General features: G+C 46.8%; 1 protein-coding gene across 1 annotated transcript in view; it reads right to left on the reverse strand.

Annotated features, from left to right (window-relative positions):
• The window catches only part of LOC137562387 (embryonic protein UVS.2-like), a 71,952-nt gene extending 47,791 nt beyond the window's left edge, over positions 1 to 24,161 (reverse strand). Inside the window, exon 1 of the mRNA XM_068273724.1 lies at positions 23,972 to 24,161. Coding sequence (XP_068129825.1) covers positions 23,972 to 24,161 — 190 coding nt within the window. The remainder of the gene's footprint in view (positions 1 to 23,971) is intronic.
• Between the last annotated feature and the right edge of the window lie 3,006 nt (positions 24,162 to 27,167).

Below are 27,167 nucleotides of genomic sequence, written 5' to 3' on the forward strand. Positions count from 1 at the left end.
AGGCAGCGAGACATAATAGGCTGTGTGGTACCTAGCGGTGGTACCAGGCCGTAAATACACAGCATGAGGTTCCAGACAGCGGTCGTGAAGCCCACATCATGTCCAATACACAACTGGGACAACACAGTTTTCAACCCGGACACCTCTAAAAATAATATCACACAGTATTAATAAAAAGTATATATAATTTTTTTGTTTTTTTAAAGAAATGCAGCTATTTTTGAGCGTAACAAATAGCTGGTGGCGCACGCATGTTGGAAGCGCCATTGTATGTGCTCCCTGGCAGTGGAAACACACAGACAGCAGGAGGTAAATTCAGCAGCAGGAGGAGGAGGATGAGTGTGTGGCAGCAGGCAGTCAATGAGGCAGGCAGCGTGACATAATAGCCCTGGTACCTAGCGGTGATACCAGGACGTAAATAAACACAACAGGAGGTCCCAGACAGCGGTCGTGCAGCCCACATTGTGTCCAATACACAACTGGGACAACACAGTTTTCAACCCGGGCACCTCAGAAAAATTAAACCTTTTTTTTAATGGTTTTTTGGTTTTGTTTGTAAAACAAATTACACAGATATATAGCTATTGTTTGACGTAATAGCGGGTGGCATAGTGGCAGCAGAAGGTAAATCGGTGTACCCTGGCGTTGGGAAACACAGACAGACAGCAGCAGCAGCAGGAGGAATGGAGGAGTAATTATGTGAGCAGCTATTGTTTGACGTAATAGCTGGTGGCAGAGTGGCAGCAGAAGGTAATTCTGTGTACCCTGGCAGTGGGAAACACAGACAGACAGCAGCAGCAGCAGGAGGAATGGAGGAGTATTGTGAGTGTGGCAGCAGGCAGGCAGCGTGACATAATAGCCCTGGTACCTAACGGTGATACCAGGGCGTAAATAAACACAACAGGAGGTCCCAGGCAGCGGTCGTGCAGCCCACATTGTGTCCAATACACAACTGGGACAACACAGTTTTCAACCCGGGCACCTCAGAAAAATTAAACCTTTTTTTTATGTTTTTTTGGTTTTGTTTGTAAAACAAATTACACAGATATATAGCTATTGTTTGACGTAATAGCTGGTGGCATAGTGGCAGCAGAAGGTAAATCTGTGTACCCTGGCGTTGGGAAACACAGACAGACAGCAGCAGCAGCAGGAGGAATGGAGGAGTAATTATGTGAGCAGCTATTGTTTGACGTAATAGCTGGTGGCAGAGTGGCAGCAGAAGGTAAATCTGTGTACCCTGACAGTGGGAAACACAGACAGACAGCAGAAGGGCAGTACACAGCAGCCCACTGTAGGTGTAAAATGTGTGGCTGCAGGCGACGTAATAGTCAAAGTGAACCAGGCTGGCTTAGTGAGCAGGAGCCAGGAGGTGGTAAAGGGTGGTAAGGCACATTAACGATGGTTCTTCAGTTCATGTCCCCCTCTCGCCGACAACAGGGGCCAGGAACTCGCCTTCCACCCACGCCTGGTTCATCTTGAGAAACGTCAGTCTGTCCACAGACTTGTGAGACAGACATGAGCGTTTCTCGGTGACCACGCCACCAGCTGCACTGAAGCAGCGCTCGGACAGCAAGCTGGAAGGGGGACAGGACAGCACTTCCAGGGCGTACTGCGCCAGCTCGCTCCAGATCTCCAGGCGCTTGACCCAATACTCCATGGGATCAACAGGGGCATCTCTGTCAAGCTCGCTGTAGGACCCCATGTAGTCAGCCACCATTCGGGTCAGGCGCTGGCTGTGACCGGAGGAGGATGCTGCTGCATGCACCTCCTCTCTAGTCACTGCTGCCGGAGCCTCTACAGTTCTGTAGCGCTCGTTGCTGAGAGACAGCAGGTCTGTGGGGCGCTTGCTGCTGGATGCAGGCACCTGCTGCTGCCTCTGTGCTGGCTGGACAGTGGGGGTGGAAGTCTGGGGGAAGGCTTCCTCCAAGCGCTCAACAAGGGCCTGCTGCAAGCTCCTTATTTGTTGCGCTGGGTCTCCTCCTGCAGGCGGCAGGAACTGGCTCAACTTCCCCTTGAGGCGTGGGTCCAACATCATGCTGATCCAGATCTCCTCCCTCTGCTTCATCTGGATCACTCTGGGGTCCCTGCGCAGGCACGCCAGCATGTGCGCTGCCATTGGGAAGAGGCGGGCCACGTGTGCTGGCACATTGATGGCAGTGCTGCTGTCCTCATCCTCCTCCTCTGCCGCCTCATCCTCTCTCCACCCCCGCACCAACTCAGCTGCGCTGTGCTGATCCCCCTCATCAGCAGCAAGGTCAGGGACCTCCACCAAGTCCTCCTCCTCCTCCCCCTCAGAGGTGGACTGTGCAGCTGCTTGCCGCTCCTGCTGGTCCAAGGCTGCCGCTCCCTGTTCCAGCAAAGCATCGAGGGCCCTGTTCAGCAGACAAACCAGGGGCACCCACTCGCAGACCATAGCATGGTCCCTGCTCACCATGTTAGTGGCCTGCAGAAAGGGAGCCAGCACTAAGCACACCTGCTGCATGTGCCTCCAGTCATCATCGGGGACGATGGACGGGATGTTGCTGGTCTTGTCCCTTCTCTGAGCGGCGGAAACAGTGGCCAGGGCAAGGTACTGGTTGACAGCGTGCTTCTGTTCAACCAGACGCTCCAACATCGCCAGGGTGGAGTTCCAGCGAGTCGGAACGTCAAGGATCAGCCGATGGCGTGGCAGCTCCAGCTCCTTTTGCACGTCTTCCAGGCTCGCACAGGCTGCAGCCGAGCGCTGGAAGTGACGCACAACGTTCCTTGCCGTTTCCAGCAGTTCGCCCATCCCCTGGTAGGTGCGCAGGAACTTCTGCACCACCAGGTTCAGCACGTGGGCAAGACAGGGGATGTGGGTCAGGTTTCCCCTGTCTATTGCGGCAACCAGATTGGCCCCATTGTCGGCCACCACCTCTCCGACTCTGAGGCCTCTGGGGGTCAGCCAAATCCTCTCCTGCTCCTGGAGTTTGGCCAACACATGGGTTGCTGTCAGCTTGGTCTTCCCAAGGCTGACCAAGTGCAGCAGCGCTTGGCAGTGGCGGGCCTTCACGCTGCTGCTGAGGCGGGGGGTTTGGCCAGGTGTGCCGGAGGATGGCAGAGGATCGGAGGAACCTGCTGCAGTTCCCCTGACCCTGCGGGGTGGCACCACCCACTGTGTTGCTGCTGCTGCTGTGCCAGCTGCTGCTCTCCCATCCTCACCCCCTTCCACCAAGCTGACCCAGTGGACAGTGAAGGACAGGTAGCGGCCTGTCCCGAAGCAGCTGCTCCAGGAGTCCATGGTGACGTGGACCCTTTCACCAACCGCGTGCTCCAGCCCTCGCTCCACATTGGCCATCACAAAGCGGTGCAGTGCAGGAATGGCCTTGCGGGCGAAGAAGTGTCTGCGGGGGAGCTGCCAGTCTGGGGATGCACAAGCAAGCAGCGCACGCATGTCGCTCCCCTCCTGCACGAGCGTGTACGGCAGGAGTTGGGAGCACATGGCCCGTGCCAGCAAGCCGTTCAGCTGCCACACGCGACGGCTGCTGGGAGGCAGAACCCTTAACACCCCCTGGAAGGACTCGCTCAAAAGGCTCTGGCGTGGCCTTTTGCTGGCACGGGAATCAGCGGACACAGCAGAGGAGGCCACTGAGGACTGGCTGCCAGAACAGGCCTCAGTGTCGGCGGCAGGAGTTGCAGAGGGGGGAGGAGCAGTGCGTTTCCGCACTCCTGCTGGTGCTGCTGGAGGAGCAGGAGGGTGGGTGGCTGCTGTTGCTGCTGCTGCTGCTGCTGCTGCTGCTGAAGGCTGTGCAGTGATGGGTGTGGTGCCACTGCCAGCACCAGATGCCTTCAGCCTCTGGAACTCCTCATGCTGGTGGAAATGTTTCGCAGCAAGGTGGTTGATGAGCGAGCTGGTGCTGAACTTTAAGGGGTCTGCACCTCTGCTCAACTTCCGCTGACAGTGGTTGCAAGTGGCGTACTTGCTGTACACTGTGAGCATGGTGAAAAATCGCCAGATTGGTGACAAAAACAACCCCCTACGGCATGGAACCGCTGCTGCCTGTCTCCCTGTGGTGGTTGGGGGGGGGGGGGGGGGGGGCTTGGGTGCGGCTGGTGGTGGTACTGGCAGATGCTGCTGCTGCTGCTGCTGAGCCTGAGACACCAGCAGGCTGTGGGACCTGCCTACTGCTGCCAATGCTTGCAATGATGCGCCTTCTTGCAAGGCCCACAAGCGCATCCTCCTCCTCCTCCTCAGAGCTGCTGATGACGACATCCCCTGGAGCTGGTGGAACCCAGTCTCTGTCTGTCACCGTGTCATCATCATCCTCCCCCTCCTGAAACATGTCCTGCTGGGATGATGACCCCCCAAACTCCTCTCCTGATGCATGGATGGGCTGCTTGACTGTCGCCACAGTCTTGCTGTCCAATCCCTCCTCCCCCAAAGTGCCCATCAGCATCTCGTCCTCAAAATTGCCAACAACAGCAGACAATACCCTGATGGTGCCTGGGGTAAAAAGACTGCTGAGTGACAGGTCGGCGACTGACGGTGAACTGGCCTCCTCCCCAGGCCCTGCTGGGCGGCTGCTGCGAACAGGGGTGGTGGTGGTGGTGGTGAGGGTGGAGGCCTCGGATGCAGAGCTGATGGCGGGCTGCTCATCCTCCGTCATCAGTTGCACCACAGTGTCTGCATCCTTTTCCTCAATGGGACGTTTCCGACCCGGCTGGAGGAAAATCGGAGCAGGTGCTACACGCTGCTGCTGCTGTGTCTCTGCAGCGTGAGTTACAGATGCTCCTGCTGGGCGGCGCCCAAGGCGTCCACGGCCAGTGGCTATAGGAGGAATGTTAGCCACTGACGCTGCTGCTGCGGAACTGTGCATGGTGGCGCGGCCGCGCCCGCGGCTTGCCACAATGCTGCTCCCTCTCCTCCTGATTCCCTTGCTGCCCTTCCCCTTGCCCAAACCGCGCTGGCTGCCACTTCCAGACATCTTCGATGTTTTGGGCGTAAACACAAAAGTTTTTTAAAAGGGCGGGTGAAAAGTGGGGTACTTTAATGGAGTGGGTTGGTGGGCGAGGTGACTGAGTGAGTGTCTAGTACAGTAAGTAAGTAGTAACAGTCAGGAAGTACAACTAGCAGTTACAATAATCAGTAGTAATCACAAGGAAATAGAGTGTGTGTACACTACAGACAGTGAGTGCACGCACGCGCAAACACGCGCAGGAGCTAGCCTATGAACACTGACTGAGTGAGTGTCCCTAGTACAGTAAGTAAGTAGTAACAGTCAGGAAGTACAACTAGCAGTTACAATAATCAGTAGTAATCACAAGGAAATAGAGTGTGTGTACACTACAGACAGTGAGTGCACGCACGCGCAAACACGCGCAGGAGCTAGCCTATGAACACTGACTGAGTGAGTGTCCCTAGTACAGTAAGTAAGTAGTAACAGTCAGGAAGTACAACTAGCAGTTACAATAATCAGTAGTAATCACAAGGAAATAGAGTGTGTGTACACTACAGACAGTGAGTGCACGCACGCGCAAACACGCGCAGGAGCTAGCCTATGAACAGAGACTGAGTGAGTGTCCCTAGTACAGTAAGTAAGTAGTAACAGTCAGGAAGTACAACTAGAAGTTACAATAATAAGTAGTAATCACAAGGAAATAGAGTGTGTGTACACTACAGACAGTGAGTGCACGCACGCGCAAACACGCGCAGGAGCTAGCCTATGAACACTGACTGAGTGTCCCTAGTACAGTAAGTAAGTAGTAACAGTCAGGAAGTACAACTAGCAGTTACAATAATCAGTAGTAATCACAAGGAAATAGAGTGTGTGTACACAGACAGTGTGTGCACGCACACGCAGGAGCTAGCCTATGAACAGTGACAGTGAGTGTCCTAGTACAGTTACAGTATATAACTACAATACAAAATACAATCAATCAGTAGTAAAGGACAGCAGAAATACTGGTATAGATGAGAAATAAATAGAGGACAGGAGAGAACAGCTGCCCACACAGGCAGGCCCTGAGGCCTAAAGCTGTAAGCCTGCAGCAGCTGTCTCTCTCTATGTAACACAAAAGCTACTAACTAAAATACAATGTCTATCTAACTAACAACAATATAGGTGTATATAGGAGGTGTATGTGAGCAAAAACGCTAGGTGATTGACCACAATAAAGCTCTTGCTAAGCCAAAGCACAAAGGAGCAGATCTCTCTCTGTGCAAAGTCAGGCAAGGACGGAAAAACGGAACATGGCGGCCGCTATTTATAGGGTAGGGGCTGGCCAGGGTCCCCCTCTGTGATTGGCTGCCGTCAGAGGGCCTGGGAGCCCTCTGATTGGCTCTAAGGACATCAATCTGGGCTATGACGCTATTCGAGCTCGGTATTCGAGCTCGAATAGCGCTGTTAGCTCGAATAGCGCGAATAGTGAATGGGCTATTCGAGTTCACTCGAATAGCCCATTCGAATAGCTCCAGCTATTCGGAGCTCGAATACCGAGCTCGAATAGCTGAAAAAGAGCTCGAATATTCGAGCTACTCGAATATTCGAGCTCTGCTGAGCACCACTGGAAGTCACCACCCAGCAAGTCTCCTGGTGGAGAACACATTGGAAGTATATAGCAGAGTAAGAGGAAAGGAAAATATCTCGCCACCCTGCTCCCCACTGCCAGTCCTGCATAACCAAAAATTTGAGCAAGGATATCAGAATGGAGCTTACAGATACTGGCGGGGGAATGTGGTTATCCAGGCCTGAACTCTGATAAACATGAGGGAATGGAGGTCTTTGGAATGAATAGCTAGGATGATACATAAGAATGATATCGATGCTTGGAGTTTACTGCAATTCAGACACTTTTTGATGTCAATTGGTGGAAAGGTGAACTTCTCAAAAGAACCAACCCAGTTAGAATGGTTATGTATAGGGTAGGGTAGAGTTAGGGGGTTGCTAGCTCAAGTGTATGGTATACTGGAAAAGGCTAAGGATTATAAACACGGTTTTAGAGAAAGGTGGCAAGAAGAATTAAAAAGAGAGTTCACGGACATTTAATGGGACAGGGTGGTAGCTATGGCCCCAACAACCTCTTTGTCAACTAGGGTACAGGAATTGGGACACAAGATTGCATTGAGATGGTATTACACACCTGATAGATTGAACAGAATATATGGCTCAGACCCGGGATGCTGGAGGTGTGGGACGGAGGGGGGGGGGGGGCTTATTACACATTTTATGGGAATGTGAAAGGATCAGAGGTTTCTGGGAGGATGAGAAGCATTATGTTGGGGAACTGACGGACCTTACACCTTCGGAAGACCACTGTTTTTACCTGCTACATTTCAATTCATATGGAATGAAAAGGTATAGGAGATCCTTGGGAGTACACCCGATTAATGCTGCTAGATTGGTTGTCTGTAGGCATTGGAAATCACATGTGACCCCTTCGGTAGTGGAATGGTTCTTGGAAATTGATCATACCAAACGGATGGAGGAACTTACTCAGTTGGTGTATGGGAGAGAAGACATAAACCAACTGATGTGGGGAAGGTGGGTGGAATTTACCAGCTCTGAGGAGTATAGGAGGATTAGGAGAGATTAACAGCAGGGAAAGAAATTAGGATCCGGGACATAGGGACAAAAGTAGGTAGAAGTCTTGGATCAAAAAATGTCGCGGTCAGAAAAAAGGCTTTGGATGCCACAATGTCGTAAGGGGTGGAGGGTGAGTCTCATTCTTAGAAAATCTTATGTTTTTTCCTCTTTTTTTTCTTTTTCTCTTTTCCCTCTTGATCAATCCCTTTACTTCCTGAACACAAATAGGTGTTGGGGTGTCCCCTGGTATTGAGTAGAAGGGAAAGGGGGAATACCCCCGAGCATCCACACCATTATCGACTCAGCTGAGGCAACATTGATAAGTATGGTGAATTAGAGTTGTAGAAGCTGATTAAAGAGAATCTGTATTGTTAAAATCGCACAAAAGTAAACATACCAGTGTGTTAGGGGACATCTCCTATTACCCTCTGTCACAATTTCGCCGCTCCCCGCCGCATTAAAAGTGGTTAAAAACAGTTTTAAAAAGTTTGTTTATAAACAAACAAAATGGCCACCAAAACAGGAAGTAGGTTGATGTACAGTATGTCCACACATAGAAAATACATCCATACACAAGCAGGCTGTATACACCCTTCCTTTTGAATCTCAAGAGATAATTTGTGTGTTTCTTTCCCCCTGCAGCTATCTTCCACTGAAGTGTCAGGCTGTTTCTTCCTGCAGAGTGCAGACAGCTCTGCCTGTATAATTCCTCAGTATGTGAAAGCCCAGCCATCTCAGAGAAGGGTTTATCCAGCTTGTAAAAGATATGAGAGAAGAGAGAAGCTGCCCTAATCTAAATAATACACAGGCAGTGTGCAGAGAGGGGCCAGGAGGGGGGAGATGCATCACAGAACCACAACACTGAAGAACTTGGCAGCCTTCCAGACACAGGCTGACAAGTCTGACAAGAGAGAGATAAGTTGATTTATTACAGAGATGGTGATAGTAGAACGTGCTGCAGTAAGCCAGAACACATTAGAATAGCTTTTGGAACTTGTAGGATGATAAAAAACAGGATGCAATTTTTGTTACGGAGTCTCTTTAAATAATATTACTTTGTGTAATGAGGGAAGGACCCAAAGCTGGAACTTCTGTGCGGTACATGCTGGATCATGGGTTAATGGTAAGTGAGGTGATTTTTGGTACTTAAAAAATGAAATGTAAAGAACCTATAAACCCTCCCTCCAACCCCCCCCCCCTCCCACACACACACACACACACACAATAACAACACTAACAATAGCTTGAAATGTTTCCGTTGATTTACAATTACTCTTGCTTGTTCACTGTTGCATTATTTTATACTAGCTGATGGCTATTGCCCAGGTATGTATTTGGCTGGTGTTGGCTCTGCCCACTTTTTCTAACCCTAACACACAATTGCTCAATTACTCAATGACCAAGTTTGTGAGCTTTGTGGTCTTTGGCATCAATAATTTGCATTGAAATGAAATCTGATTGACTGTAGCTTCACCCCTTTCTGAATTTGAACCCCAATGACCAACTGTACCAAGTTTGAGGCTTGTTGCATTATTACTGCAAGAAGCAGCAATTAAATATTCCCCTTGAAAAGTGAATTTTGATTAGCTTTTGTAGGCTCCACCCACTTTTCTGAATATTAATCCCATTCACCCAGTGACTAACTGTGCAAAGTTTAGAACCCTACCATTAACAGTGTAAGAATGGCTGCAGTTTGCATTTTCCCAGTGAAATTTGTATTTGTATTCACCTACTGATGATGACCCGGCTTTGCCCAGGTATGTATTTGGCTGGTGCTGGCCCCATCCACTTTTCTAACTCTAACATACAATTACTCATTCACCAAGTTTGTGAGCTTTGTGGTATTTGGCATCAATAATTTGCATTGAAATGAAACAAATGTGATTGGCTGTTTGTGGTTCCACCCCCTTTTCTGAATTGGAATTCCAGTCACCCAATGACCAACTGTACCAGGTTTGAAGCTTGTACAGTGCAAGAATGGCAGCAATTAAATATTCCCTTTGAAGATCAATAGGTTAATTTTGATTGGCCTTTGTAGGCTCCACCCACTTTTCTGAATATTAATCCCAGTCACCCAGTGACCAACTGTGCAAAGTTTGAGAACCATACCATTAACAGTGTAAGAATGGCTGCAGTTTACATTTTCCCAGTGAAATTTGTATTTGTCTCCGCCCACTTTTTGGTTATGGGGATAAAAGGTATCCTTTATGTTATTCCATGTAATGTACTATGTGTGTGCCAACTTTCATTCAAATTTGTTCAGCCATTGTTACGTGATTGAGTAACAAACATGCAAACTTTCGCATTTATAATATTAGTTACATAGTTACATAGTTATTTTGGTTGAAAAAAGACATACATCCATCGAGTTCAACCAGTACAAAGTACAACTCCAGCCCGTCCCCCACATACCCCTGTTGATCCAGAGGAAGGCAAAAAGAGATAATGATGTCTCCCTCCTCCCCTGGGTGAGTGGGTTTGGGTTATATACAGAGTGCCAGTATTTTAGTTGACATGCTTGAAACATTGTGCCATTTTCTGTGAACTGTGCTCAGCTAATATTATAGCAATAAATGGGATAGTCCCAGAGTGATGGAAACCTGGCTATTTGTTTTTCTCTTGAGCAAAGGATTGGTCCGGATACACAAATTAGACACAAGCCATAATTATTACAGATATATCATTATTTCCATTGGGGTAGCACAGTGATTATAACGGAGATTTTCTGCAAGTTAAAAAAAAGCTGCCAATTTCTATGGTCTCCAAACAAGGTAAGTCATGATGTCACACTGATCATTACCTATTAGCATGTTTGTGCAAGGCAAAACAATATCCACTAATGAGGCTTTAGCATTCCATTATGTGCCGGTGCCTGTGCTGTCCTGCATTAGTGAGCTGCTTCAGGGAACAGAACCTTTACCATTAGCATGTGAGCACCAGGGGTAGTTCTGATGGGTTTAGGGAGTACTTCTGCTAGCACAAGTAAAATCATGATATAAGTTTACAGCTTCATAAATGTAATATCTCATATATCTTGGTAAAGCTTTGTACGCATATGAGGACTGTCACCCACTAGCAGTGTCTGTCTATGCGCAGGGAGAGAGAGGAAACACCAGCACTCTTGGCTATGTATGCAGTAGACTGAACTGTGCTCCTGAGACATTTCTTGCCTGCAGCATCCTATATAATAAAATGCAAGTGTCCCTGCGTCATCAGCTGAATGGTTGTGTGTCCCTGGCTTTTTTGTACTGAGCATGTGCGCAGCCAGGGCAGTTAGGACACAGGGCCGGATCTGACAGTTTGCTGTGTGTGGTTCACAGAGGTTCTCATTGCATTGTGGGAAATAACAGCTTTTTCCAACTGCCAAGCAAGCAGCTCCCTGTGTGTATTTACTTCAGACAGTGGTGGGGAACGAGCAAGCGGGACGCATATGTGCGCGCACTCCGGGGGGTAGCGGCTGTTACCTAGCGCTCATTTTTTAATGGGCAGGCCTTTTTACTAGTAATCCCTAATCCCCAAATCAATAATAATAATAATAATAATAATAATAAAATCATCTTAAAGGAACACTGTAGGGGGTCGGGGGAAAATGAGTTGAACTTACCCGGGGCATCTAATGGTGTCCCGCAGACATCCTGTGCCCGCGTAGCCACTCCCCGATGCTCCAGCCCCGCCTCCAGTTCACTTCTGGAATTTCAGACTTTAAAGTCTGAAAACCACTGTGCCTGCGTTGCCGGGTCCTCGCTCCCGCTGATGTCACCAGGAGCGTACTGCGCAGGCCCAGTATGGTCTGTGCCTGCACAGTATGCGCCTGGCGACAACAACGGGAGCGAGGACACGGCAATGCAGGCGCAGTGGTTTTCAAACTTTAAAGTCTGAAATTCCAGAAGTGAACCGGAGGCGGGGCCGGAGCATTGGGGAGTGGCTGCGCGGACAGAGGATGTCTGCGAGGGAGCATTAGAAGCCCCGGGTAAGTTAAACTCATTTTCCCCCGACCCCTCTACAGTATTCCTTTAAGCAAGCTCAAGCCGATAAGGGAAATATATATGCAGAGATGGGTTAATTGGGGATTGCTGATAGTAAATTCTACTCCAAACTTGTAGCTGTCTAAGCCTGATGCGGCGTACGATATACGCCACCTGCCATTTCAAGGTGCCATCGCGATTGGCTCCTCATCACGTGATCACTACGATTGCCATCGGATCGTAGTGATCACTGTTGGCAGTGGCAGTATGAGGGGAAGAAGAGAACAGGGACTCACCTTCCTGATGTTCCATGGCGATCGTCTCTCCCCTCCGCTCTGACCGGCATCCCCACTCGCTCTGCATTAAGTGTCGGGTCCCGGCTTCATGAAGTCATCAAGCCGTGACCCGGAACTTGACGGCCATAGCGGAGGGGGCTAGAGCTGCTCATTGCTGGAGCCTGGGAGGTGAGTAAAGTTGCTGGAAATATGGGGGACACTTGGCCACACTGGGGACACCATGCCCAGCTAGCCATACTAGGGATCGAGCTGGCTGACCCCCCCCCCCCAAATGCACCCCCCGCATGTAAAATGGCCTGGTCCTTAAGGGGGTTAGGCAGCCGGTCCCCAAAGGGTTAAGATGTAATGAGGCCATAGGCAAGGTAGTAGATTTGGGGCACCCTTGTGGTCCTTTTGGTAAGCTGAAGTGGAGAGAGGTCAAAGAAGGTGGTAGGTAAGCATGAGCAGCTTAATGTCCACTAGGCTCCAAGCACCTACCTAGGTTGCCTGGTGAATGATCCTGCTCTGTATGTATGGATAGCAGAAAGGTAAAGGCTGACAGTGCTTTTCAAATATTTTATTGGAAGAAGATAAATTTGCACTTACAGGCGGTGAAAGGAGATGCTACACATGGCCTGAATCCCATAGTGAGCAAGCGCCAGTGGTGCAAAACGCTCATGTATTGGGGTTTCCAGTCTCTGCACCCACACAGCCATGTATAACCATGTATAGTGGTCTGATTAGAGGGGAGAACAGATGTAAATAATGCACTGGGGAGGTGATCAGAGGGGGTCTGGGGAGCTATCTGAGGGTGTGGGCGGGTGATTGGGTGACCGCAAGGGGCAGATTAGGGTCTGATCTGGTGGGTAGCAGTGACAGGGGGTGACGGGGTGATTGGTAGGTGATCAGTAGGTGATTGCAGGGGAGAATATATGCAAGCAATGCACTGGCGAGTTGATCAGAGGGGGTCTGGGGGGCTATCTTAGGGTGTGGGCGGGTGATTGGTTGCCCGCAAGGGGCAGATTAGTGTCTGATCTGATGGGTAGCAGTGACAAATGGTGACAGGGGGTGACGGGGTGATAGATAGGTGATCAGTAGGTGATTACAGGGAAGAATATATGCAAGCAGTGCACTGGCGAGTTGATCAGAGGGGGTCTGGGGGGCTATTTGAGGGTGTGTCGGGTGATTGGATGCCCGAAAGGGGCAGATTAGGGTCTGATCTGATGGGTAGCAGTGACAGGTGGTGACGGGGTGTTTGATGGGTGATTGATGGGTGATCACTGGGTGATTAGAGGGGAGAGCAGATGTAAACAATACACTTTCGGAGGTGATCTGAGGGTGGGTCTGCGGGCAATCTGAGGGTGTCGGCGGGGGATCAGGTGCCCACAAGGGGCAGGTTAGGGTCTGAGCTGATGGGTGGCAGTGACAGGGGGTGATTGATTTGTGATTGACAGGTGATTACAGGGGAGAATAGTTGTATACAGTACACAGGGGGGGGGGGGGTGATCAGGAGCCCCCAGGGGGCAGTTTTTAATCTAAAAAATAGCATTGACAGATAGTGACAGGGAGTGATTGATGGGTGATTAGGGGGGTGACTGGTTGCAAGTGGTCTGGGGGGTGGGCAGGGGGGGGGGGTCTGACTGGTGCTGTGGGCGATCAGAGAGCAGGGGGCTGCAGATCAGTGTACTTGTGTGCAGACAGGGAGGGCTGCAGCCTGCCCTGGTGGTCCCTCGATCACTGGGACCACCAGGGCAGGAGGCAGCCTGTATAATACGCTTTGTATACATTACAAAGCGTATTATACGCTTGCATTGCGGCGATCCAGGGGTTAACAACCTGCCGGCGCTTCCGATCGGCCGGCAGGTTGACGGCGCGGATGGGCGGAGCTTATTGCCGTCGGATGCGCGCGCATCACAGCGCGCGATCCCTGGCCAGCTGGAGACCCAGGACCCGACGCCAATTGGCGTTACGTGGTCCTGGGCATGCCACTTTGCCACCGCACTTTGGCATGGTGCGGTCGGCAAGTGGTTAAGTAGCAAATGATCAATAGCATACAATGTGTAATTCGTGCTATAAATTGTGTAACAAAATTACATAACACTTCTATAATTAACAGAAAATAGGCAACGATAAACAATACATAAATGAACAGCGATTACATTTACAGGAGAAGGAATAAGAGACGCTAAAAAAATATATCAATGTATTCCTGCAATCAGATAAATACTTTGAAAGACAAACTCATATGTACCCTTGCCTGGTGTAAGTCATGGTCCAGGTCTGCCGACTTCAATCCAACAAATGTTATGTTTAATTTTGTACATTTAGTCATTAAATATGTCAATGATCTACTGACCACAATATCACTAGTTTACCTCTTGAGGACCACAGGCTTACACTCCCTAGTGACCAGGCCATTTTTTACAACTCAGCACTCTGCACCTTTAACAGTTTATTACTCGGCCATACAACAGCAGCCAAATGAATCTTGCCTCCTTTTCTTCCTATGAACAGAGCTTTCTGTTGGTGGGATCTGATTGCAGCTGCGATGTTTGTTTTATAATTAATTTTATTATTTTTAATTTTAATGTAAATGGCTTTTTTCCCCCTCCCTCGAGATCCAATTGGTAAAATATCAGCCTATAAGAGGGATTAGATTGTGAGACAATCAGAGAGACAGCCAAGTGACAGGGCTGTCCCCAGTACAGCGCTGTGCTAGATCGCAGCACTGTACAAATGCTAAACGGCATTTTTTTTTTTAACAGCTTGCCAGCTCAGATTGTGGCTGGAAGGCTGATCACGGAGCTCCGCGTCTCGGCAGGGAACGATTGCGCATGTGCGCGCTCGTTTCCTGATAATCTCCGTCCCCAGGACTTGACACCAATCTGCGTTAGGTGGTCCTAGGGGAGCGAATCTGCGATCTCCAATCGGCATTAGCCTGTCGCAGAGCAGTTAAAATGTTTCCACCAATTTCAGCCAGTTTATTGATTGAAAGTGTGATAAGTTGCAACAATCAGATCAAGACATCTAAAGCCACATAGTTTTTATCTGGGTCGGATTTATGGCAAGGCCACAAAGGTCTTGGACTAGGGAAGCAGGAGAGCAAGAGGTGGCACATCTGGCTACCTAATAAGGGGACACATCGGTGGAATTACCTTCTGGGGCTATCTGTATGTTTGTAATTTCTTAAAGTGACCCAGAGATGAAGTATATTAAAGAATTTTAATAAGTACAGATGCATCCCTCACCGTCCTCCTGTGTGCCTCCATTAAGCCGTAATCAGTGTATTTGCCTCAGTAAGGCCCAATCTGACTTAGTGACGTCAGCCGGGGTCTTCTGCGCTTGCGCATAAAGTCCGTGCATGTGCAGAAAACCCCCTGCTGACGTCATAAAGCTGAATACCGGAGCTGATTGCCACTTAAAGTAAATGTTTACCACTTTAAAAATCAAAAAGTCAGATACTCACCTAAGGAGAGGAAAGGCTCAGTCCTAATGAGCCTTCCCTCTCCTCTCCCGGTGCCCGGTCCCGCGCAGGATCCCCCGTAGCAGTATTCGACCAGTTCGGTCAAATACTGCCACTTCCGCAGCCGAAGGGAGCTTTTCGGAAGCCTTCCGGAGCACTCGGGCTCCCGAAGACGGGCCGCTCCATACTACGTATGCGCGAGCGCCCTCTATGACGCATTTGTGCGTGCGTAGTATGGAGCGGCCCATCTTCGGAAGCCCGAGTGCTCCCGAAGACCTCCGAAGTCCCTGAAGGCGGCAGACGTGAACGGGGGAGCCAGCGCAGGTATTTATACTTAAGGTAAGTATAAATCTTTAATATCGGAGGTCTCTGGTACACTTTAAAAGAGAACATTAAAAGCTGGTGTTTTTGCCACAATACCTGTCATATAGAGGGGCAGTATAGGGAAGAAAAATAGTTGTTCTCATTCTTTTGCTTCTACTACCTACTTTTGCTATTAAACAGGGTCCCATAAAACTGAGTCTGCTTCAAGGAGCAGAAGATGCCATCTGCGACAGGGGTCACCAATATTTGTAATAATGCCAGCATGGCATTTTGAAATATGTGCAGCCAGTGGAGAAACACAATCCACAGAGGCTGCTTGCAGGAGTTCATCTACCCGACCACCAATAAACAGACTTCCTTCAACCGCCATAGTGGATGTTGTTTGCCATTGTTACAGTGGCGTAGCTTAGGAGCTAGGGGCCCCAGTGTAAGTTATACAGTACATGCCCCCCACCACTTTATACATAGCAATTGATACGGCGCACCAAAACCTGCCAAGGACAACCACACTGTCAGAGGTGCAAGAAGGGCATGGGGAGCTGTTTGTTAATGATTATCATTCAAAGCATCTAAAGAAGTGATTATTACAAGCACAGGACCAGTAAAGAGCTAATACTGCAGTTGAGGGAGGGCCTTACGGGGCCCCTCTGGCCCAAGGGCTCCAATGCAGTGGACACCTCTGCACCCCCTTATTGCTACGCCACTACATTGCTAAGCAACAACAGTCAGCCAATGGATATGCGGTATGGAGAATGCGGTAATCTGCATTACAGAGGTAATGAGAGAAGTTGTCTCTCGCTCATATACTCCTGCTGCCGTGTGAGCGCAGCTTCCACACAGGTGGTGAGGGAGAGCACATATTTCAAAATGCCACACTGAATCTTTTACAAATTCCGGCAACCCCTGTCACAGATGGCATCTTCTGCTCTTCGATGCCGACTCTAATTCTGGGACCCTGTTTGAATGCAAAAGTAGGTAACAGAAGCAAAAAAAGACAACTGTCTTTCTTCCCTACACTGCTCCCCTGTATGGCAGGTGTTGTGGCAAAAACATTTGATAGTTGTTTTTTTTACCATTTTTATCTGGGGCCATGTGCCTGCTTAATTCTTTTATCTGGAAGCATGTGCCTACTTAATTCTATTATCTTTTAGGCTAAGTTCACAGTAGGACATTGCGTTGTAAAGTTGCAATAAAACATTACAATGCAATGCATTAAAAAAGTGGTAACGCAGATTAACACTGCATTACCATCGAATAAAGAAGGTACAGCAAAGCATACAGTCAATGAAAAGTATGCTTTTAGAGGCAACGTGTGCGTTTAGAGGTAATGCACTGCAGCAGTGTGTTACTATAACGCTATAAGTTACAATGCAACGCTAACATCACACTGTGAACATCACATAGACTTTTAATTGCATTGCGGTGAGCTGCGTTATAAGTAAGGCTTTATAACGCAGCACCGCAAGGTCCTACTGTGAACCTAGCCTTACACCTAGCTACTTAATTATTTTATCTGGGGCACATGACTACTTGATTCTTTTACTTGGAGGTATGTGACACATTGATTCTTTTATCTGGAGGTATGTGACTACTTGATACTTTTATCCTGAGGTATGTGACAACTTGATTCTTTTATCCTGAGGTATGTGACAACTTGATTCTTATATCCGGAGGTATGTGACAAATTGATTCTTATATCTGGAGGTATGTGACACATTGATTCTTTTATCTGGAGGTATGTGACAACTTGATTCTTTTATCCGGAGGTACTGTATGTGACAACTTGATTCTTATATCCAGAGGCATGTGACTGCTTAATTCTTTAATCAACAGACATATGATTACATCATTTTTTTCTGGAAGCATCATAATACTTTTCAATTATTTAATCTTGAGAAACATAACTAATTAATTCTTGTATCTAGGGAGGAACTGGCTACTTCCTTTATGTATTCGGTGGGCATAGTGGCTATTAAATTCTGTGAATCTGGGGAACTCTGCTGCTTAATTCTGGTCTTTAGGGACCACACATCTGTCTGATAACAGTAGTGTGGCCTGCAGATAAAAGTTAAATGTCTCTGCGGCAGTAAAATTGAATCTTCTCAATGCGTCTTGAGCTGAGATCTTGCTTGGGCATCCTTTTAATTGACTGGATTGGGTGGGAAGGTGGGGGCGGCCCACATTCATTGCTCTGTCTGTGGTCCTGTATGGTCTAAGCTGATCTCCAATTCCAAATGCTCTTCACCCGCACTGCTGCTACTTGGTACCCTCTTCTGTTTTGTGGCTGTGCTCCCATCTGTGTACAAGCACAACTGTACTGGGCATGCAGCGAGTACAGTCCGCGCATGCTCAGTTCCGCAAAGCACAGAGAGAAAAAAAACATGCACAAGTGGCTTTGTGTGACTGGGCAGGTGTGAACCATACTCGCTCATGCTTAGTACACAAACACATGCAGTAAAGGGGAAGAAGAGAAATCCAGGCAACAGTGTTGGGGGTCTAAATATGTTCAAAAGGTCCCAGCACTGGAACAGTTGGCACCAGGCAGATCTACTAAGGTATCTATTCTTTATCTTGCTTTGCTATGATTGCTGGGAAAAATGTGCGAGTAAGTTGGACGGGGAAAGGGGGGGGCTTAGTTGAGATGCTGTTAGTCAGAGGGAAGTTGGTGACAGTGGATCTTAGGCAGTAAAAAGTGTAAATCCAGCCCTGGTTTATATTCTCCCTAGAGCTGTGCTATATTAGGAAAAGAAGTGATTCTTCATTAATCTAGGTCCTTTGATAGCAGCTGCATTTGGGTGATTCTTTAAAAGTTATGATTTGCAGGAAAGAAGGTCCTCTGGGTGACATGGCTCCTTAAAGTGGGATTAACCACTTAAAGACCGCAGTGTTAAACCCCCCTAAAGACCAGGCCATTTTTCATTAAATAGGCCACTGCAGCTTTAAGGCCTCGCTGCAGGGCTGTACAACACAGCACACAAGTGATATACCCCCCTCTTTTCTCCCCACCAACAGAGATTTCTGTTGGTGGGGTCTGATCGCTCCCCCAGTGTTTATTTTTTTTTTTACAAATATTTCTGTTATTATTATTACAATAAATTTGCATATTTATATATTTTTTAATCCCCTTCAGCCTATGACAGCTGATCACCCCTGAGCCTCTGGAGGGGACAGCCGTGTCACACGGCTGTCCCCAGTACAGAGCTCCCCGATCCAAGCCAGGGATGCACGCGCATCAGCGCACGCAATCTCCTGCAAACCACGCCCCAAGAACCTTATGCCGATCGTCGTTAGGCGGTCCTGGGGCTGCCGCCACGTCTACGCCCATCGGCATGATGCGGTCAGCAAGTAGTTAAACCACCTAAACTAAAATTGAAGTACTCACTTCACAGCTACATAAAAGAACATTTGAAAGTATTCCCTGCATGTAAAAATGTTTACTTTCAAAGCAGAGAGCAGAACAGTGTATACTGTTCTGTATCAGCAAATGTAATCATTGCTGGCTAGAAGCTCTCTGCCTGGTCTCTTCACTCAGCTTCCCCTTTCTAGTCTGCTAAATAGACATGTTGCCAATGGAGAGTGGTGGAAGCTGGCACTACCATTCACTACATTTTATTGGAATGAGATAAATTTGCACTTACAGGAGGTGAAAAGAGATACTATACATGGCTGTGTGGGTGCAGAGACTGGAAACCCCAATACACGAAAGTTTTCCACCACTGGTGCTTACTCACTATGGGATTCAGGCCATGTGTAGCATCTCCTTTCACCTCTTGTAAGTGGAAATATAATTTCTTCCAATAAAATATTTGAACAGCACTGTCAGCCTCCACCTCTCTGCTATCCATATATATGTACTTATCGGCTTTAAATGTCTCAGGAGCACAGTTCAGTCTACTGCATTATACATAGCCAAGAGTGCTGGAGTTTCCTCTCTCTCACTGCGCATAGACACCACTACTGGGTGAAAGTCCTCATATTACCAAGATATATGAGATATTACATTTCTGTAGCTGTAAACTTGTATCATGATTTTACTTGTACTAGCAGAAGTACTCCCTAAACCCATCAGAACTACCCCTGGTGCTCACATGCTAATAGTAAAGGTTCTGTTCCCTGAAGCGTCTCACCAATGCAGGACGGCACAGGCACCGTTAGCACATACAGGAATGATAAGGCCTCATTAGTGGATACTGTTTTGCCTTGCACAAACATGCTAATAGGTAATGATCAGTGTGACATCATGACTTACCGTGTTTGGAGACCATAAAAATTGGCTGCTATCTTTAATTTGCAGAAAATCTCCGTTATAATCACTGTGCTACCCCAATGGAAATAATGATATATCTGTAATAATTATGGCTTGTGTCTAATTTGTGTATCCGGACCAATCCTTAGCTCAAGAGAAAAACAAACAGCCAGGTTTCCATCACTCTGGGACTATCACATGTATTGCTGTAATATTAGCTGAGCAGAGTTCCCAGAAAATGGCACAATGTTTCAAGCATGTCAACTAAAAAACTGGCACTCTATATATATAACCCAAACTAACTCACCCAAGGGGGGGGGGGGCATATCGTCATATCACAATGCAATCAGTGAACAAACAAGAGTAATTGTAAATCAAAGGAAACATTTCAAGCTATTGTTGTTGTTGTTATTGTGTAATTTTTTTTTTATTATAGATTCTTTATTTTTTTTATTTTTTAAGTACAAAAAAAAAACAAGTATATGAATACCAACAATCACCTTACTTCCCATTAGCCCATAGTCCAAAATGTACCACATAAGTCCCAGCTTTGGGTCCTTCCCTCATTACACAAAGTAATATTATTTAATCAGCTTCCATAACTCCAATCCACCATACTTAATATCAATGTTGCCTCAGCTGAGTTGATGATGGTCTGGACGCTCGGGGGTATTCCCCCTTTCCCTTCCACTCAATCCCAACCCCTGGTGCCGCACCTATTTGTGTTCAGGAAGTGAAGGGATAGATCAAGAGGGAAAAGAGAAAAGAAAGAAAAAAAGAGAAAAAACATAAGATTTTCTAAGAATGAGACCCACCCTCCACCCCTTTACGACACCGTGGCATCCAAAGCCTTTATCTCTGCTCGGCTACATTTTTTGATCCAAGACTTCTGCCTAATTTTATCCCTATGCCCCAGCCCTAATTTCATTCCCTGCTGTCAACCTCTCCTAATCCTCCTATACTCCTCAGAGCTGGTAAATTCCAGCCACCTTCCCCACATCAGTTGGTTTATGTCTTCTCTCCCATACACCAACTAAGTAAGGTCCTTCATCCATTTGGTATGATCGATTTCCGAGAACCATTCCACTACCAAAGGGGTCACGTGATTTCCAATACCTACAGACTACCAATCTAGCAGCATTAATCGGGTGTACTCCCAAAGATCTCCTATACCTTTTAATTTCATATGGATTGAGATGTAGCAGGTAAAAACAGGGGTCTTACGAAGGTGTAAGGTCCGTCAGATAATGCTTCACCTCCTCCCAGAAACCTCTGATCCTTTCACATTCCCATAAAATGTGTAATAAGTCCCCCTCTCCTTCCCACACCTCCAGCAACCCAGGTCTGAGCCATACATTCTGTTAAATCTATCTGGTGTGTAATACCATCTCATTGCAATCTTGTATCCTGATTCCTGTACCCTAGTTGACAAAGAGGTCCTTTTAGCCATAGCTTCCACCCTGTCCCACTGAGTGTCCGAAAACTCTCTTTAATTCTTCTCGCCACCTATCTCTAAACCGTGGGTATAATCCTTAGCCTCTTCCAGTATACCACACACCCGAGCTGTGTCCTCACCTATACATAGCCGTTCAAACTGGGTTAGTTCTTTTGAGAAGTTGACCTTTCCCCCAATTGACATCAAAAAGTTTCTGAATTGCAATAAACTCCAAGCATCAATATCATTCTTAGGTATCATCCTAGCTATTTGTTCCAAAGACCTTCATTCCTCCATTTTTTACCAGAGTTCGGGCCTGGATTACCACATTCCCCCACCATTGTCTATAAGCTCCCCTCTGACATCCTTGCTCAAATTTTTGGCTATCAAAGACTGGCATCAGTGGGGAGCAGGGTGGCGAGATATTTTCCTTCCCTCTTACTCTGCTATATACTTCCAAGGTGTGCTTCGCCAGGAGACTTGCTGGGTGGTGACTTCTATAATTATATGGGAGCCAGGGCGTATTTGACAAAGGGATGTTAACCAGATTTGGTTTGCACTAGTAGTGCTATTTTAATCCTTGCCTTCTTCTTCTGCTAGATAAAGTTTGCAAATTATTTCCGGGCCAGATCCAAAAAGTCCCTCAGTAATGGTATAGGCATAGCCTTTGTAACGATTGGTGTAGCAACACAGACGTCTGATTATGTGTGATCTGCAGAATCACCAATAATACAAGTATAGCTGACAGAATACAAGGTATGTAGTGCTTGGTGCAACAGTAACAGAGTAGTAACTAGACCTCACCAGAGGAGCTGGTGGGTCCTATAGGTACACAGTAACTGAATAGTTTGGCTAAACCTCACCAGAGGAGCTTTTGGGTACTATTAGAACACAGTAACTGACTAGTTTGACAAAACCTCACCAGAGGAGCTGGTGGGTACTATTAGAACACAGTAACTGATTAGTTTGACAAAACCTCACCAGAGGAGCTGGTGGGTACTATTAGAACACAGTAACTGATTAGTTTGACAAAACCTCACCAGAGGAGCTGGTGGGTACAATTAGAACACCTCACCAGTGACAAGGGCTCACTGGTGAGTAGAAAGGTCAGACATGCAAGGATCAGTAACAGGCGGGCAGGTACAGTACAGAATCGGCAGGCAATGAGAGTAGTGAGATATCAGGCAGGGTACAACAACAGAGTCAGATGGGCAGAGGTAGAGAAACGATAAGCAAGAGCAGAGTCAGAGGGTAGCCAGAGTAATACACAGAATATCAAAATACAGTAATACAATAATCCTAGTCTTGTGTAAAATCCCTGGTTTCCTCCCAGATCAAAACACACCGGATACTATCTAAGGTCTGAGTGCTAACACGTGAGTATTCGCAACAGCAGACAAGTTGCGAGTGAACACTGAGGCTTTTTGAAGCAGAGGAGACCCCACGGCCGCGCCCACAACAATCAGCCAATCCAGAGCGCCGTGAGTCTCCTCTGACGTCAGCCGACCGGCCGGTCAGCTGATGCGCCTCCTCCCCGCATAAAGGTCCTGTCTCTGCACGCGCCCACACGATACGGCAACCCTATGTGCAATAGACCCGTCCTCGTAGACCCGTCCTCGGAGTACTAGACGCCAGAGGCACGGGCGAAGTCCCTGAACAGGAAGGCAAGGCGGCTGCGGAGACACCCTGCGTGCCCTCAGCCGCCATTACAGTGGATGTTACAGCCTTAAACACATATAGAAGCCTTGGCATAATATTAATTTTTAGCACGTTTAGTCTCCCAAACCTAGGTGAGCCGTACTTTATTCCAGTTATCCAGGTCCCTTTTTAATTTTGTCAGCAGTGAGTAATAGTTTAGGTGCACCATATTTGGGATGCCAGTAGCCAATGTTATGCACAAGTATTTCAAGGATTCCCTTACCCACCTGAATGGGAAACTTGCCTTAATTATCCCTATATCCTCCTCCTTCATCATTATCCACATAACTTTGCACTTATCCCAGTTTATTCTTAGGTTAGACAGTTCCCCCTTATTCTCTAAATTCTTTCATTAAATTGGGGAGCGTTAGCCTTGGCCTGGTTACGAAAACATAAGGTCATCAGCATAAGCAGCGACCCCGTGTTCCACTCCCCGAACTCTCAGTCCTGTTATGTCCTTACTTTTCCTCATTGTTCTCAGGAAAGGGTTCCAGTGTGAGGGTGAAGATCAATGGTGAGAGTGGGCACCCCTGCCAGGTACCATTTGAGATCTCAAACACCTCAGACAAGACCCCATTAACCTTAACCCTAGCTGTCAAAGATGAATACATTGAGATAATCCATCCCCTCATTTTTCCCCCATACCTATATGCCGTAATACAATTCTTATAAAGCCCCACCTGTTGGCATCTGTGGACAACAGTATGACAGGGTCAGGTGGCTTCTTAGCCTGCTGGATAAGGTTTATTGTTCTTATTGTGTTGTCCCTGGTTTCTCTACCAGGGACAAATCCCACTTATTAATCATAATGAATCAAACTCTGCAGGCAGGGTGAAATTCCTGGTTGCTATTATTTTTGCGAACACCTTTAGGTCTTTTAGTAAAGAAATCGATCTGTAACTTTGGCATAAGGCTGGGTCCTTTTCTGCTTTAGGGATAACTATTCTATGAGATTCCAGGGACTCCCGACTAAAACCATTCTGCTCCCCATTCCCCCCAACCAGTGAGTTCAATGCCTCCTCACAGTCGGGTTTTAGGATCTCCTTGTATTTTCTATAGTAATCAACTATCAACCCATCTGGGCTCAGGGCCTTTCCCCTGGGCATTTGTGACACCGCTTGGCTCAGTTCCTCCGCCGTTATTAGCTTCTCCAATCTAGATACCTCTTCCTGTGAGATTTTTTTCATGCAAGAGGCCTCCACATATTCCCTCATTCTATCGTCATTCTCTCCCTCCCCCCTCCTGGGGGTAACCCAGGGCCACCTCCTGGATTTTATATAACCTCTTATAGAAATCCCAGAACATTCTGGTTAAGGACTCACTTCTGTAATGTTTCCTGGAGTTGGCGTCACATAAGAAGGGGTCATATTTAGAAGTCTGCTTGTCCTTCAACGTCCGTGCCAGCATCCTCCCACTTTTCTTGACAAACTCATAGAATGCCCTACTACATCTTTGCACCGCGTACCTTGCTCTGGAAAAAAGGAGAGCCTTAAGCTTCTCCCTTTCTACCGTCAAATTCTTCAGTACATTATTAGCTAGGGAGTTCTTATGACACTTTTCCAGGTCTCTTATTACTTCTAAGCTATCCTCTATTGCCTTATCTCTCTCCTTCTTGGCCCTAGCCCCCGCTTGGATCAATATCCCCCTAATCACGCTTATGTGCATCCCAGGTCACTAAGGCTGTCACATCATCCGTACGGTTAATTTCAAAATAGGTTTGAATTTCACCTGCTACTCTCTCTACTATTTCCCCTATCTCTAGCATTAACACATTTAGTCTCTAGCTAAATGACTTCTTGCCCCTCTATTACCCAAACCCACAAACCCAAGGGGGGGGGGGGCGCTAGCGCATCATCATATAACATAATGCAACCCGTGACCAAACACGAGTACTTGTAAATCATAGGAAACATTTAAAGTTATAGTTACTGTTGTTACTGTGTATGTATATATTGTATATTTACATTATGCAGACATTTTCCCAGAGACTATAGTCATGTCACTAACTGTCCCTTAAAGGAGCTCACAATCTAATTCTTGCCATAAGACAAAGAGGTGCCCACAAGGAATAAAATACATTAAAAACAATCAAAACTAAAAAATTTGAGGTCGCTTACCTCAATGAAGACCAATTCATATATGAAATGAATAGGAATTTATTGTAAAGCACAGGCAACACATTTCATTGGACTCCGCCCTCTTTCTCAGGCCAAATAAAAGTGCCAGTTGATGCTATTAGCCACATATGGAGTGCCTCTCAGTGCAGTTAATAGCATCAACTGGCACTTTTATTTGGCCTGAGGAAGTGGGTGGAGTCCCACGTCTAACAATCAGTGGCGATAACGAGCACACGGGGGGGGGAGAGGAAGTGCGCGGTGGGAAGGGACGTAGTAGCTACGTTCCTGCAAGGGGAAGAGGGAATTTGCAGGGACGTAGTTACTCATCCTGGGGGAGGGGAAGTAGTTAATATAGTATTTATAAATTATTTTCCCTTAAAAAATCCCTGGCCTTACTACTAGCATCTTTCTGGCATGTGGGGATCTTTACTTATTTGCATGTTAAAGCTTAATTCTTTAATCAACAGACATTTGATTACATTTTTTTTAAATCTGGAAGCATCTTAATACTTAATTCTTTAATCTTGAGGAATATAACTAATTAATTCTTGTATCTAGGGTGGAAATGGCTACTTCCTTTATGTATTCGGTGGGCATAGTGGCTATTAAATTCTGTGAATTTGGGGAACTCAGCTGCTTAATTCTGGTCTCTAGGGACCACACATCTGTCTGATAACAGTAGTGCGGCCTGCAGATAAAAGGTAAATGGCTCTGTGGCAGTAAAATTGAATCTCAATGCCTCTTGAGCTGAGATCTTGCTTGGGCATCCTTTTAATTGACTGGATTGGGTGTGAAGGTGGGGGCAGCCCACATTCATTGCTCTGTCTGTGGTCCTGTATGTTCTAAGCTGATTTCCATTTCCAGATGCTCTTCACCCACACTGCTGCTGCCTGGGACCTTCTTCTGTTTTGTGGCTGTGCTCCCATCTGTGTACAAGCACAACTGTACTGGGCATGCAGCGAGTATGGTCCGTGCATGCCCAGTTCTGCAAAGCACAGAGAAAAAAAAACATGCACAAGTGGCTTTGTGTGACTGGGCAGGTGTGAACCATACTCGCTCATGCTTAGTACAGTTTCTTTTGTACACAAACACATGCAGTAATGGGGAAGAAGAGAAGCCCAGGCAACAGTGTTGGGGGTCTAAATGTGTTTAAAAGGTCCGAGCACGGAAACAGTTGGCACCAGGCAGATCTACTAAGGTATCTATTCTTTATTTTGCTTTAGTCAAAAACCTGAGCGGTTCTTGCCTTTTTCATGATTGCTAACTCAGTAAAGGACCAGCCTTTAAAGCGTTGCTATCATATAAATCCGGCATAGTGGGGTCTGAACCCTCTATAACAGTAATTATAGATTGATGGTATACCTTGAAATAAATTAGAGCACTCAGTATATGATTTTATATAAAAAATTGTATTTGCTTATCATACAGCATATATACAAAATATGAACAGTTCCAAGTAGTGTTTCCTTCTAACAGTATTCCATCTCATCAAGGCTTTAAAGCCAAGTGATCATCAATCTTCTAAGTACATTCAAAAAATAATATAACAGTAGTGTTATGTAGAATAAGATCAAAAGTAGTCTTAATAGCTGTGTATATAGTAGCTGTGTAAAACTTGTAGTAATCTTCTTAAAGGATACCCGAACTGAAATGTGACATAATGAGATAGACATGTGTATGTACAGTGCCTAGCACACAAATAACTGTGCTGTGTTCCTTTTTTTCTTTCTCTGTCTGAAAGAGTTAAATATCAGGTATGTAAGTGGCTGACTCAGTTCTGACTCAGACAGGAAGTGACTACAGTGTGACCCTCACTGATAAGAAATTCCAACTATAAAACACTTTCCTAGCAGAAAATGGCTTCTGAGAGCAAGAAAGAGATAAAAAGGGGAATTTCTTATCAGTGAGGGTCACACTGTAGTCACTTCCTGTCTGAGTCAGGACTGAGTCAGCCACTTACATACCTGATATTTAACTCTTTCAGACAGAGAAAGAAAAAAAAGGAACACAGCACAGTTATTTGTGTCCTCGGCACTCTACATACACATGTCTATCTTATTATGTCACATTTCAGTTTGGGTATCCTTTAAAGAAATAGCATAA

Source organism: Hyperolius riggenbachi, chromosome 3, assembly GCF_040937935.1.
Source record: "Hyperolius riggenbachi isolate aHypRig1 chromosome 3, aHypRig1.pri, whole genome shotgun sequence".
In the NCBI taxonomy this organism is placed as follows: domain Eukaryota; kingdom Metazoa; phylum Chordata; class Amphibia; order Anura; family Hyperoliidae; genus Hyperolius; species Hyperolius riggenbachi.